Source organism: Lampris incognitus, chromosome 16 (genome assembly GCF_029633865.1).
Source record: "Lampris incognitus isolate fLamInc1 chromosome 16, fLamInc1.hap2, whole genome shotgun sequence".
Classification (NCBI taxonomy): Eukaryota; Metazoa; Chordata; class Actinopteri; order Lampriformes; family Lampridae; genus Lampris; species Lampris incognitus.
In genome coordinates this window covers 25,171,757-25,185,963 of record NC_079226.1, presented here as the reverse complement: position 1 = coordinate 25,185,963, position 14,207 = coordinate 25,171,757, and the positions used below count along the sequence as shown (strand labels likewise).

The 14,207-nt window shown below is 43.1% G+C and overlaps 1 protein-coding gene across 1 annotated transcript; it reads left to right on the top strand.

Annotated features, from left to right (window-relative positions):
* The first annotated feature begins 2,379 nt into the window (after positions 1-2,379).
* Positions 2,380-13,823, top strand: ncmap (non-compact myelin associated protein). Its single transcript, XM_056296429.1, has 4 exons — positions 2,380-2,531; positions 11,316-11,425; positions 12,197-12,281; positions 12,538-13,823. Exons 2-4 carry the CDS (start codon positions 11,329-11,331, stop codon positions 12,818-12,820), a joined length of 465 nt encoding a protein of 154 aa, XP_056152404.1. The 5' UTR covers positions 2,380-2,531; positions 11,316-11,328; the 3' UTR covers positions 12,821-13,823.
* Positions 13,824-14,207: the final 384 nt, after the last annotated feature.

The following is a 14,207-nucleotide window of genomic DNA, read 5'->3' as shown; positions in this document are numbered from 1 at the left end:
ACTTGAAAACCCTTTACAAGATATGTTGGCCTTATTGTAGTGTGGGTACCTTTACAAGCAGAGAGAATTGACTCACAGGTAGATTCTGTACTGCCTTGTGTGCCTGGCCTGTGACACAAAAAGCCCTCTCTTCATGGTGCAGCAGAGAGGGAGATTCCTCTTCACAATGACCCTTACTGTTTTAGTGATCAGGTAGTCGGGGGGGGGGGGGCATGACTATATGTGTGCACCTAAGGGGAGCAGGATGAACAGATCGGGTTACCTCCACATTCCTCATAGGCACCTTCTACTTTTCCAAGGGGTGAAAAGCTCAACATAAGAGCTCGGTAATCTCAGGTGGCTCACCCACTCTGAGTGCTCGGGAATGCTTCCGTGTATAGCGAGGAAAGCGACCACGGTGTATTGCACCGCATACACGTTATCACATCCGTTCAGTCAATACGTTTAATGGATTTGTTCTGAATCATGGTGGCATTCAAACAGCTGTCCGTCTTTACATTGAAATCCCCTAATGTAATAATGTGATAAGGACAGGTGAATATGGGGAATGTAAACGTTTTTATCGCCCTCGGAAAGTGGGATTGCGCAAAGGTTGACCATTGTATTGCCGCTAAACCCACATGAGGCCCAGCCCGATCATATCTAGACAATATATAGGGTCGTTGTATGGGTCAGGATAAGTCAGGATACCGTGTGCTGTAGAGCCCGACCTAAAGCTGACTGGTTAGTCGTTCGTTTCGGCTTTGAAGTACCTGCAGCCGGTCCCATAGGCCTCAGTGAAAAGTAGAGCACATATTTGTGCAGCACAATATTGCACAATATGTGGAATATTGTGTTTAGTTTGCGTGTCTGTGAAATCTGATGTGGATCTTTAGAAGTGCGCTTATGTAATAGTCCTCGTGATTGGAAAAAAAAAAGAAAGGTCTTCCCGGGGCTGAATGGAGGGATACAGGGATACAGGGCAGACAAGTAAACAGGTCTGTGAGCCCATTGGTGGAAGCACAACAATGTGCGCCCGCCTAAATGAAGTTTAGTTACACGTCCCCACAAAGACGCAACTGTGACTAGCTGTATTGTCATCCGCCTGGGCTAGCCCTCGGAGGTAATATGAGGCTCGCTGTGATGAGCTGTTGGCACTGAACACTACTATGGCCGGTGTGTTATAGGAGCTTGTGATAGGGAGGGAAAGCCGGATAATTTAACAGGAAGGCTGACAGACACGTTATTTCCCATGGCGATGTGTTTCCTTTTTTAGTGAACTATTTTACATACATTTTGCAAAGTGTTTGAAAGAGGCAGTCCCCCCCTCCCCACCTCCCCTTGTAATGGAGTAATCATACCAGCTGATGAAAACGGTTATCTAAATAAAGGAATGTGGGTTTTTTTCTTTTTCAAATAAAATGGAAATGAGAAAAGGTAATTACACTTGCACTCTTCCAACCCCGCCCAGCGCCCTTTGGTCATGTGGCGTAATTCACACAGTTCATTTCCAAGAGATGAGCTCCCTCAGAAGTTTAATGAAATTGTGATAGCATCTTTGAACCCGACCACAGCTACGCATGCTCATGCAAACGTGCGCGCATACACCCGGCACGCGTGCACGCGCACTCGCCTGCACACATGAAACCACACGGATGCATAACAGGGGGGGAGGGTACTCCAACGGGTGCGATTATTAAGGATTATTTCACATTGCTGTTCTTATGTGAGAGATACTTCTTTTTTTCCCCATCCTCCACAACACAGAGAAACTGACCCCCCTAACACACACACACACACACACACACACACACACACACACACACACACACACACACACACACACACACACACACACACACACACACACACACACACACACACACACACACAGCCACTCCCTCTTGCAAGTAATCTGGATGGGAGACGTGGTGGGATTGTCTGATTCGGGTGAAGGTAACCACATTGACATCAGCGCAGAAACGTTACGGAGAGGAGCCCTCTTTTTTTTTAATCAGCGGCCACGACACGCCGGGGCCGGGTAGAGGGACCAGAAAAACCAGCTGGCCGGAATCATTACACACGGCGAGGAGCAACTGGGTAGCAACGAGCGAGCGAGCGAGCGAGCGTGGAGCTCTTCCTCCTCACTTTCTTCCCTCACACAGAGTCAAAGGAACTCGAGAGACGCATATCCGCTTCTGTTATTGTTTTTCTTCTTCTTCTTCTTCCCACCCCCCTCCCCCCTGTCTCTTCTTCTGCGTACATCTAGTTTCTCCCTGTACTTGCGGTTCAGTCACTGTGGCAGCTGCTGAACCTGATTCATCACTCAGAAGCACACCGTTCTACTCCTTCTTCTTCTTCCACCTCTTCTTCCTCTCCCCGTTTCCCAACTCCCAGCCCCTTGACCCGGGTCTGTCTGTCAGCCCCATCTGCCCGTCACACAGTGGACTATGCCCCCCTCCGTCGGCTGAGGGAGCGTGAGCCAGGTGCTGCTCAGGCTCCCACCTGGAGAAGGCTGGGACCGAATCATAGAAGACACGCTGGCCGGTAAGGTAAGGGATAATGCTGATCAGACAGAGCCAGGTGTGCTCAGAGCTGTTATTGACTCGTTGCATTTATTATAACGTTTTACTATTACTGCTCTCGGTGCTGTGATTGGGTTTTTACTGAGCGGGTTCCGTTTGTCAGCCTGTTTCGTGTACACCTGAGTACGTGATCATGTGCCCCTAGTGTGTGTGTGTGTGTGTGTGTGTGTGTGTGTGTGTGTGTGTGTGTGTGTGTGTGTGTGTGTGTGTGTGTGTGTGTGTGTGTGTGTGTGTGTGTGAAGCTGGGACACATGGGGGCTCCCAAACAACAAGGCAAGACAACAGGTGAGTCTCGGGTGAAAGGGAATACCTCACATTCCAAGAGTGCTTGGATTCTAACAAATAACCATTACCGTTGGGTAGGAAGATGAAACGACAGGATCAAATCCAGGAGGTTCACATGTTAGGGCTCCATAACTCTCACCTTCAAACTGACCGGCTTTTTATCTTGTATACCTTAACTGAGCAGAGGGTCCTTAGACCTTCACTATTTGCTCATGCGCTGCATGTGTAATGGGCTTGCTCTTAGACTGTCTACGTGATATTGTGAAGTCACTTCCTCCCAGACTGTTACTTACCATGAGTTTTCGTGTTCTAGATAGTTTTGCTTAATCATTAGTTATTGATTAATCACTTGAGACTTGATTGTGTTGTTTGCAGGTTTGTCTCTGCATGTCTCAGGCCTTTATAGTAGGTCCTCCAACTGGACGTTTCCTGTTGGGTGTATTACTATTGCACGTCCATGAATTATCAAGCAGTAGAGGATTTCTCTTTACGTTTCCAACTATATGACGCATGCATTTTGAATGTGCATGGCTCCTCTTTACTTAATAAGTATGGGACATTTTTGTAATGGTAAATGATGAACTTTACATATAAGCCACGGTACGTCTGTACTGATCTCCCCAACTTTGCTTGAAATTAGACATTGAAATCACATTGAATCACAAAATGTTGAGCTGCCTAGGTAATAGTGTGGGGTTTGTAATATGAGGTCCATTTCACTTTTAGTAAAGTGAAATTAGTCCTATTTAAAGTCGACTGAGTTGAAAGTGAACATCAGCTTGATCATCACTATCCAACATTTGTTGGAAAATTGTCGCCAGCTAGATGTTTAAATTGACCCTCTGTCTGACATGTTATATCGTAAGGATAAATAATGTAGCCCACTAAAAATAATCTCTGTTCTTATCCCTCACAAATTTTAATTACTTTCAGTACTGTAGAAGTTGCAGGAAAACTAAACTTAACCGACAGGCTTTTAAATACGTCATCAAAATGAGTTGAGAGAAAGGCCGTGGATTGATTATTTACTGTATATGCAAGAAGGCTAGAGCTTCATAGTTTGGGGACACAATATTTTGAGGATGCAACATTTTTATGATTTTTGTTGCTATACATCTACTCACCATCAACAGAAAGTTTATGCTCTAATACTGATTGAAATCCAAGTGTTTGTACAAGAAGACTACGCTAAGGAACTAATAGTAGATAAGTGTCCTACAAATGAAGAATGGGCTTTTCCAATTAGCATTATAATGCCATTTCATCTGACCTAACATCATGTTACTATAGTTGTAACAGTGGATTGATATCCTAATATCAACTTTTCCAGCAATACTTTTAGATACTATAGGCCAAAACTATATGGATAGGACTGATTAACTCTTTATCCCTCAGACATGCCAGATTAACCTAAATGGGCCAGTCCAGTCAGAATGTCAGCCCAGATGAGCCAAGCAGGATTTCCCTTGAGATGATATACTATGTTCAGTGGGTGAACCGTGGAGCAGCATCAGAGATGTGAAGGATACTGTATCTATACAGTCAGTCAAGGGACCGATGATGTTGGTCAGACTTCTGCACCTGGTTTACACAGATTTCACCTTAACCGTAAAGTAAAAGCAATCTTTTCCCACCTGTGAAGATTGCAAATAACCCACAAAATATTTCATGTCACCTATAAATATTTTTTTTTCTGTTGCAGCTTCCTATTCGAATTAAAAGTCTTATTTCAAAGTTCCTTTGTAGATAGTGAAAATTGGGGATAAAAAGAAACATAATAAACTTCAATGATAAAATGCTTGGTTTAAACCTGAAACTTATATCAGACGCACATTACCCCCTCATCTATTTCTGAGGCGCATGTGATGGTAGGCCGTTATTTCATATGTTAAAGATGATAGCATGAATTAAATTGAACTAACACACAAAAAACGCATACAATTATGTCCTTTTCATAAAATAAATCTGTGTGCTGCATAAGAGGAGAAAATATGAGAATGGAAAGCGACAACCCTGAAAAAGCTCATTTCCACTCCTGAAGTCTTGACTAATGGTTTTCTTGAGCCATCACATCACAAGACCGCTAAGCCTTCATCTCTGTTGTCTTCCTATAAATATCTCTCAGTCACGTCTATTGAAAGCCTGCTAACAAAGAGTGGCGAGGTGGGAAGCTATTGTGCAAGAACCACTCTCAGCAACTCCGATGTGCGTTTCTACCGAATAATAAGTCTATGCGGATTTTGTGTTTTTCAGTGCAAAATATCTTAGGTTAGCTTTTCTGTGCATTTTGTGAATGCAGGATTTTTCAGAATGTAATAATGCCTCAGTACTTAGTTGAGTGTTCATGGTGCAATAGCTGTGTGTAATACCAACCACCTGAGAAATAGGTCACAGGTGAGGTGAACAAAATGGGAAAAGTTTATGTGACATAGACAGAAACAGCTGGGGATGGATCGTAAAAGTTGTCACTGACTGATGAACTCTCTTTTCCCACATGACGCTGTGTGCCTCTCTCTCAGCGAACCAATGGCTCCACATGTGTCATAATAGTCCCTAGGCGAGACCCGATTGTTTAAATATTGACCAGACTCAGTCGTTTGACGGAGGTCATTCTTTGAATGTATTTAGATGTGTGTGTGCAGGAGATAAAGTTACATGCTGTGAGGGGCCATTAGGGACATAATTCAGAATTTTCCTCTCACATACACATTTGAAAAATCAAATCCATTCAACTCATTCACATACTATACTGAAAACCACACACACATACAAGGGAAATGCTTTTACATACATAACTGAAACACTCACACAAACAACTGAAAAATGACGTATACGCTCATATACACAACTGTAAAGCGCCCAAGAGGACTATTGAAAAGCTTTCACACATACTAGTAAAGTGTACTCATAACATACAATGTGTGGGCACGTGCACGTACACCCATATGTGAACTTGTGAAAAGGGGAAAAGTTGAGCCAGGTTAAAAAAAAAAAATCTGACCTCTTCCCTTATAAAAAGAGGAAACTAAATTGTTCCTGTTCTTTGTCGCGAACCCATTCTCCCCAAACAGAGCAATAAAATGATTGGTGTTTGCTGAGGGATGAAAAGAGGATATTGAATGAATTGGCGGTGCAAGAGAATAGCTGTGGGTTGTGGAACAACACACAAACCGTTATTGCAGCGAGGGGAACAGATGAGTATGGGGATACTGGGGAAAGGGATATGTAATCTGAATACTTGCAGTTTCCATTTTCTCTCATTTTGTACATTACATCTCTCGTTTTCTTTCTAAAATCGTGGCCTCACGCAATATTTACTTTCACTTTGAGATTTGCTTGATGTCACAATCTTAAATGAAATGGCGAAAAAATATTCCAATTTGTATTTGGGAATTTCAATAGCATTAATCTACACCCATGATTGCTGATTATTGCAGGGTAAGATTCTGCTTGTTTGGTGGGTTTGTGTGTATCCTAACCTGGCCCTCCCCAGCCCTGAGCATATATATACTGTAATTCACATTTAACCTTCTGACTTGTGGCTACAAATTGAGTTAAAATGCTGATTATGATTTGAGCCCTAAAAAGAGACATCTCCTCACACTGTATTTGTGGTTTGCCAACATAAATGGGAAATTCTCCATCTTGTTTTACCAGCCCTGTACAGCATGGGATCAACGAGCCACTTATCAATAGCTGTCACCTCCGCAAACAGCCAACATGATATATGTGCCATTACTAATCTCTATGGCTTAATAGAGAGTCAACACTGGGTAAAATTGGTTGTGCAATATTTGCCATTTAACAGGAAGTGGGAGAATACAGTACTACATTGAAAAGCATGGGGTCCCTGATTCTAAGGAGCTCTGTCGGAGTCCCTTACCCATAATTTGATAGATGAACAGCGACAAGATTATCCGTGTCACAAAGTTTTCAATCCACATCACGTTTTCGTGGCCTCTTTGTCAGGAGAATTGAACGTTCCGGGGTCACTTCCTTCGAAACCCTCGCGGTGCCTCCTCTCTCTGTTTGTCGCGCTAACGCTGCAAGCTCACGGCACACAAAACACGGGCAAAGGTCCGGGCCAAGGCAATCTCATCTCTTTCTTTCATCCACCTCTGTTTGTTGGCATCAGTTAGGTCCTCACAGGTGAAGCATGTGACATGTTTAAGGTCGTAAATGGAAAAGCTCGTTCAGCTCGCTGGACATGGCTCAGACCGGAGGTGGAATATGATGCTGTTGCACATTAGTGCCACTTGATCTATTTCAAATTACCCCCAGAAATTGATAATAGTTATGTTTGAAAATGCGTTGCCTGGATCCATGCATGTAATATTTCTACCTTGAGGTTATTTCATCACAGAATAAGTCTGAAAGAGAAGTCCAGACTTCCTTTCAACATTTACTGGTCTGCATAGATAGAGCAGACTTTGAAGCACTGATCCTGAGATGGTTTTTTCCTCCTAGTCAGGTCTGTTCTGTTTAGTTAGACACTAAACTTGGTGTGCTGGTCCTGGACAAGCAATCAGCAGCGATGTGGTAATAATCTGGATTATCCAGCACTTTTCTATACTAAAGGTTTAATTAAAGAAGGGATGATGCTGGGGGGTTGAGGGAGGTTGGTCGAGACTTTGAAGCACTGATCCTGAGATGGTTTTTTCCTCCTAGTCAGGTCTGTTCTGTTTAGTTAGACACTAAACTTGGTGTGCTGGTCCTGGACAAGCAATCAGCAGCGATGTGGTAATAATCTGGATTATCCAGCACTTTTCTATACTAAAGGTTTAATTAAAGAAGGGATGATGCTGGGGGGTTGAGGGAGGTTGGTCGTGACTATTGGACAAGTGATGTAGTATTTATCAGTGGCATGAAATGGTGTGTGCGTGTGCGTGTGCGTGCGTGCGTGTGTGTGTGTGCGCGCGTGCGTGCGCGCGCGCATGAAAGACATGGAGAGGTAGAAGACGGAGGTGAGGAATGATGCAATGTCTTTCTATTTTCTGGGTCAAGGAATACGAATAGCCCAAATAAAAATAGCCCTGTGCTTATTCCATTTTTGGAATACATAAAATATTGGGAAGTCTTGAAAATATCTGGAAATGTCTTTAAAAGTAACCATTATCCGATGTTTGTAGTCAGATGTATGAACAGTTTATCATGACAATCAGTGTTTTTTGACACACTAATGTTAAATTAGCTTATTCATACTCTCGGTCAAAAGGGAAAGCGTAAGTGGACACTGTGAGACCCATTCTGCTCCGGGGAATACACAATGTTCTGTTCTGTACCAGAAAAACCATTATCCACAGCAGCTAACAGTGCTGGGGAGGGCTAGTGTTTTTCTACACAGTGTGAGGAGAGAACCCATGTTCCCTCCTATATAGATCTAACATTACTCACAGCGACGGATAGCAAACTAACTACTAACTACTGCCATTTAAATTTATAATTTTGTTTATTTTATGAGGAATTGGCAGCATTTTTGTTGCTTTGCCTCAGAAGAGAGCAAGGTAGTAGTAGTGTGTGTGTGTGTGTGTGTGTGTGTATGCATGCGTGTGCGTGTGCGCTTGCATGCACAAGCAACAATGTGCACCTGTACGAAGGCTGCTCTTCCGTGTGCCAGGGTTTTCAGCTTTTTATAGCCGATGCAAATTTTGTTCTTTTGAAGCACCTGTTGTGATTGCACTGCAGCGCTTCGCTCCATAAAACTCACTGTGTTCACTAAGCGATTCAGGGATTCACTGGGCCTCACGTACTGATTCACACCATGCCTGATATTTGGTCCTTTCACATGTTCAGATTCAGTCCATAATGAAATGTCCACATTTTGAAAACTGTGATGCCCACTCAAAATGGCTTGAAAATAACTGATGTACAATAAGGTTGACTATTTGCAGGTAACTTTTGCCCCAGTTGGACAAAACGATGCCATGGTTATACACTGGATCACCCAATAACGAAATGTCAAAGGATATGTTTTGAGTTGTGACTTTTTTTCTCAAGGTGAATACATTGTGTGTTGTAATACTACTGACATGACGCTGAAAACAGCAAAGTAGCCTCAGTGGAGGTCTCATTATAGACTAATCTGCAAAATAATCCTGAGCAAATGATTAGTGGTTGACAAAGGGAATTTAGACTCAACTTTGCATGCTATTGGAAGAGCGGGTGATGGCACCTGAAACACTTGAACTTTCTGATTCGCGTCCAGATTCCTAAGTCATGCTTTGTAGCATCACTTGCTCATCGGAGTTGTTTTTTTTTTATTATGAAACAACATGCGTAACACACATCTTTCTTTTTTTACATATTTAAACAGATATATGCTTAATCATTATAACAAGAAGTAAACGCAAGATACAAGACGTTAAACTAAAGTTTAAAACACAGATAGACAAGACAGAAAAATAGTGAGGTAACCTGTAGGCTCTGGCATGGCTTATAGCCTACAGTCCCCCCCACCCCCACCACCACCACCACCCCCACCAAATCAAAGAAATCCAATTCAAAATCCACAGATAGACAAGACAGTACAGTAGTGCAGTAACCTAGAGGCTTTTGCATGGCTCCCATCCCACAGGCCCCCCACCAAATCAAAGTAATATAATATTTACACATAAATATACATGACAGAAGATAGTGAGGGAACCTGTAGGCATTAGCATGGCTTCCAGCCTACAGATCCCCCCCCCCCCACACACACACACACCAAATCAAGGAAATCAAAAACAAAATACAAATACAAATACGCATGAGTTGTCAGGGTGGAGCTGCCTCCATGATGCTGTCCACTCCTTGTTCCACCTACAAGCACTGATGACTCAGTGTTCAAAGATGTATTAAATACATTTATAATTGTCAGGTAATTAGTTTTTTTTTCTTCAGATTTTTTTCTCCCTTTTTCTCCCCAATTGTATCCAGCCAATTACCCCAGCCTCTCGAGCTGTCCCGGTCGCTGCTCCACCCTCTCTGCCGATCCGGGGAGGGCTGCAGACTACCACATGCCTCCTCCAATACATGTGGAGTCGCCAGCCGCTTCTTTTCACCTGACAGTGAGGAGTTTCACCAGGCCAGGGGGACATAGCGCGTGGGAGGATCACGCTATTCTCCCCAGTTCCCCCTCCCCCCTGAACAGGTGCCCCGACCGACCAGAGGAGGTACTAGTGCAGCGACCAGGAGACATACCCACATCCGGCTTCCCACCCGCAGACATGGTCAATTGTATCTATAGGGAAGCCGGAAGTAACAGGGGGATTCGAACCGGTGATCCCCGTGTTGGTAGGCAACGGAAGTAGACTGCCATGCCACCCGGACTCTCACGAGAATTTACTTTTTTGTCCCTCAGCTAGTGAGCATGTCATCAAAAAGCTCTGACGTGTAGCTGGGATTTTTACCAATAAACGGAAGGAAGTCTGCCTGACAGGAAGGAGTCCAACATGTTGTACACCGCTGTCAGCCAGAATATATCATCATGTCACCAATTACTATCATCTGTGAAAGGTCACAGCAATATTTATAAATCAGGATCAAATATGATCACTGACAGCAAGAAGATAAAGTGTGTGTGTGTGTGTGTGTGTGTGTGTGTGTGTGTGTGTGCGACAGGGTATTACCACTATGTAATCACTTGTAGAAACGTCTCCCCTTCAGAATCATACGATAAACACTCAGGTTTAGGACAATAACAGAACATTCTCAAATCCTGTCAGACAGTTCAATACTGATGCATTTATTTACAGGAGGAAAGCTTTAAATAACACAAAGCATATAATCCCTGCTACATCTCACTTATTTATTTTCAGGGGGGGGGCTGTTTTGTAACATTAGATCCAGCTGATTGAGAGTAAACCCAAAGCTGTGCGTTCTTCGTGTCAGTTATGCATGACGGATTGTTTTCCGTTGGAAGTTGACGTGAAACGAGGACCCTTACAGGTGGTCCGTCAAGCTTGAGACAGGTATGTTGCTCTCTGGGTGCTGCCGTGGATGTTAAAATCCATACTTCAATCAGTGCACACAACACCAACCCTGAGGTCAGTGTTACAGCATGAAAGTGACGCAAGCAGCGGAGGGTGGACGTGTCTGCCCAGCCTACTTAGTTTGTCTGCTCTGTTTGCAAGATATAGCCATTGTTTGAAATGTGATAAAGGCGCATTGAATAGAGTCCAATGGTTTTTTTTTAAAACAATTTCATCCACACATGACGCTACGCCACCCAGCTATTGTATGCGGTATGCTGTCTTTCTCTTTCCACCGTCTCTTGTCTTCTCCTCCTTCCTCAAATGTCAACAGAGAGTTAGTGCGTGATGACGCCATTGTTGCACAAGTTCTTCTGTTGTGTACTTAGTTGGTCACACAGCTAATATAATTATCGCTTTTTTTATTATCTGTATAGAGCTGTGCTCCTATAAGTCATGGTGTCGAGCGGCATCACTTTCACTAAACGTGTATTTATTTATTTTTCTGCCTCTGCAGGTTATTGCTGAAGATGCAAGCTTCAACTGTCTCACCTGTGACCAACCTTACCACTGTCGTCCCGAACACAACCACCACCACCAAGTCCAAAGAACAAATACTCATCCAGAGTAAGGATACATACAGCAAGCCGCCTGTGTGTGTGCGTGTGTGTGTGTGTGTGTGTGTGTGTGCATACCCTTGGCTGTTTTCCCCCCCTACCTTAATCAGTAAGTCAGACAGTTGTAAAACAGCTGGATGTGTAAGCTATTTTTCGCTCAACATAAACTGGTAGGAGTGTCTCATATGGAGGTTCAGCTCAAGGATGCCATGACTGTAGTCAAGGTAAACGAGGGCTTATAGACAACAATGCCGCGTGTCATGCAGTCTTATGAAGGAATGGCGGCAATGCACTTTCAGGGAATATATGGTCTTTTTCTGCTTATGTGCTGCTACATAACAATAATAATAATAAAAATAAGTTTGCTTGTCTTTTCATGTACTAAATTGTGCACTTAAAGTATCTGAATAGCTGCACTGTTTAAGTTCTACAGGTTTTTTAATAGAAACAAAAATGTATCATGTGGCCCAGAAGGAATGTGTTGAATGGAAATACTAGAAACAACTATTGACTTTACAAAATGCACCTCTCTCTCTCTCTCTCTCTCTCTCTCTCTCTCTCTCTCTCTCTCTCTCTCTCTCTCTCTCTCTCTCTCTCTCTCTCTCTCTCTCTCTCTCTCTCTCTCTCTCTCTCTCTTTTTCTCTCTGTCTTTGTCTACCTCTATGTCTCTCTCTCGCTCTCTCTCTCTCTCTCTCTCTCTGTCTGTGTCTCTCTCTATGTCTCTTTCTCTCTCTCTCTCTGTCTATGTCTCTCTCTCTCTCGCTCTCTGTCTGATTCCCAGGCTCTGGGGCTATGATTGCTGTCATCGTTATAGGTGTCATCATCATTCTCACCATTCTGCTCGTCATCTTAAAGACATACAACAGGTCTGTCAGCATTCCTCAATTCCTACCCAATTAATGGCATTGTACAGTAGCTGGACTGGGCCGTACTGTATCAACACTAGCCTCATGATGTATCAAACATTTCCATCAGTTTTTGCCAAAATCAACAGATGATTGGGTGTGTGTGTGTATGTGTGTGTGTGTGTTTTTTTTTTTTTTGTCAAAACATTCACCCCTTCCATTAGCATTATTTCAGTCGTTTTTAACATTATGTTAAAATCTCTGTTATTGTCGCCAGGTACACTCATGTCTCCAGAGTGCTGGGAGCCGGTGGGGGCTCCAAACCTCCACAGAAAAAGATGTCAGCGTCCACCGTGCAGAGCAGCATGCCAATGAGCAACCTCGGGGTCAGCTGTGTGTCAGGCAGCATCGTCAGTTCAAACCCGGTCTCTGAGAACGGCTTCCACCTCCCCACGGTGGAACCGAACAGCACCGAGGGGAACCACATAGAGCAGTCCAGTACCAATAGTGGCTCTACTGTGGTCACAATACACGACGCCCCGTCTTTAGGAAACACATAGCAACAACAAAACTGTGAATTCTTCAGGAGGCTGCTGAGCGCAAAAACGCGGTACCAGCTGACGTGTTGCCTTTCTTCGAAACCACTTAGTATGTGTACATTTGAGTTCATACTTTCTGTATTCTTTAGTTAATACAGGTCGACTGAATCGTGCACAAAAATTAGCTCGTGACGTAAGTGTTGTCAGTGTCAATCTTCCATAGGTGACCGCCTGGATAATAGGAGAGAGACCCTGCGCCCTGCGCAAAATTAGACATTATGAACAAAATGGTACCAATAAAGACAGAATGGATGGGTGATGTATGAAATCAAAAGTACACCATTTTTTTTTTTTTTGTGTAAATATGAACATTTGCTTCAGTCAGTGTTCAGAGTACAAAGGCCATTGTCTCTACAGTGAAACTTGCAGCATTGCTGTCACCAGTCAGATGACTGGGGAACACGTGCTGCAGAACGTTAAGGAATCTAAAGGCCTGTCATGTCCGGCCTCGCGCATGTACATTTCTCTGCTGTGAAGGACAATACAGGGTTCAGGATTAAAGGTGGCTTTAACGAGAGCACAAAGTTCAGAGGAGACGAAGAGGGTATGAAACAAGATATCAGAATCACGCCGGCAATGCATCAGCATAGGTTGTCACAGCAAGTGATGGCTGGTGCGATGCAGAGATTGTGTATATTTTTTGACAACTGGGTCAAAACTGCACCATGATACAGAACATACTTCCGTGCTGTTTGAGTTATCTTGGGTCACACTACCTCTGCCTTCTGCACATTGAGGAAAATGAAGAGTTTTTCAAGAATCTAACATGAGAGGTCATGTTTTGTTTTTTGTTTTTTTTTATACCACACAGATTAAACAGACTACAGAGATATTTTTGTGAAATTGTGATCCTATTTTAAACTCTTGTAAAAGATTGGATAACAGCCTATCCTTGTGCTGAAATGAATCTGACACCAAAGGATTGTGCACTTTATTTCCCTTGTTCATTCCACTGTATTTTTTATGTCCAATGTTCTTTTGATTAAATGAAATGAAAATAAATTTTAACATTTTTAAATGGATCTTCTAAATATCATTCCCACCTTTTCCATCTACATTAGAACACATCTTATTTATCAGTTTGGGTTTAACATTTGCCTTGTAAAATATTGCAGACACTATGGGGTTGTGTTGATGTTTGAAAAATATATGAAACTTAAAGGGTAATTCCGGTATTTTTAAACCTGGGCCATATTTTCCCATCATTTGGGGTCTAAATGACTAACAGGGACAAGCATTTTTGGAATTGGTCCAGCATGGATGTCATTAGGCCTGGGTGTCCGAGGCTACAGCCCAAATGTTTTCAATAGCCCTGATCTCAAATTTTTTTATTTTTTATTTTTTGGCC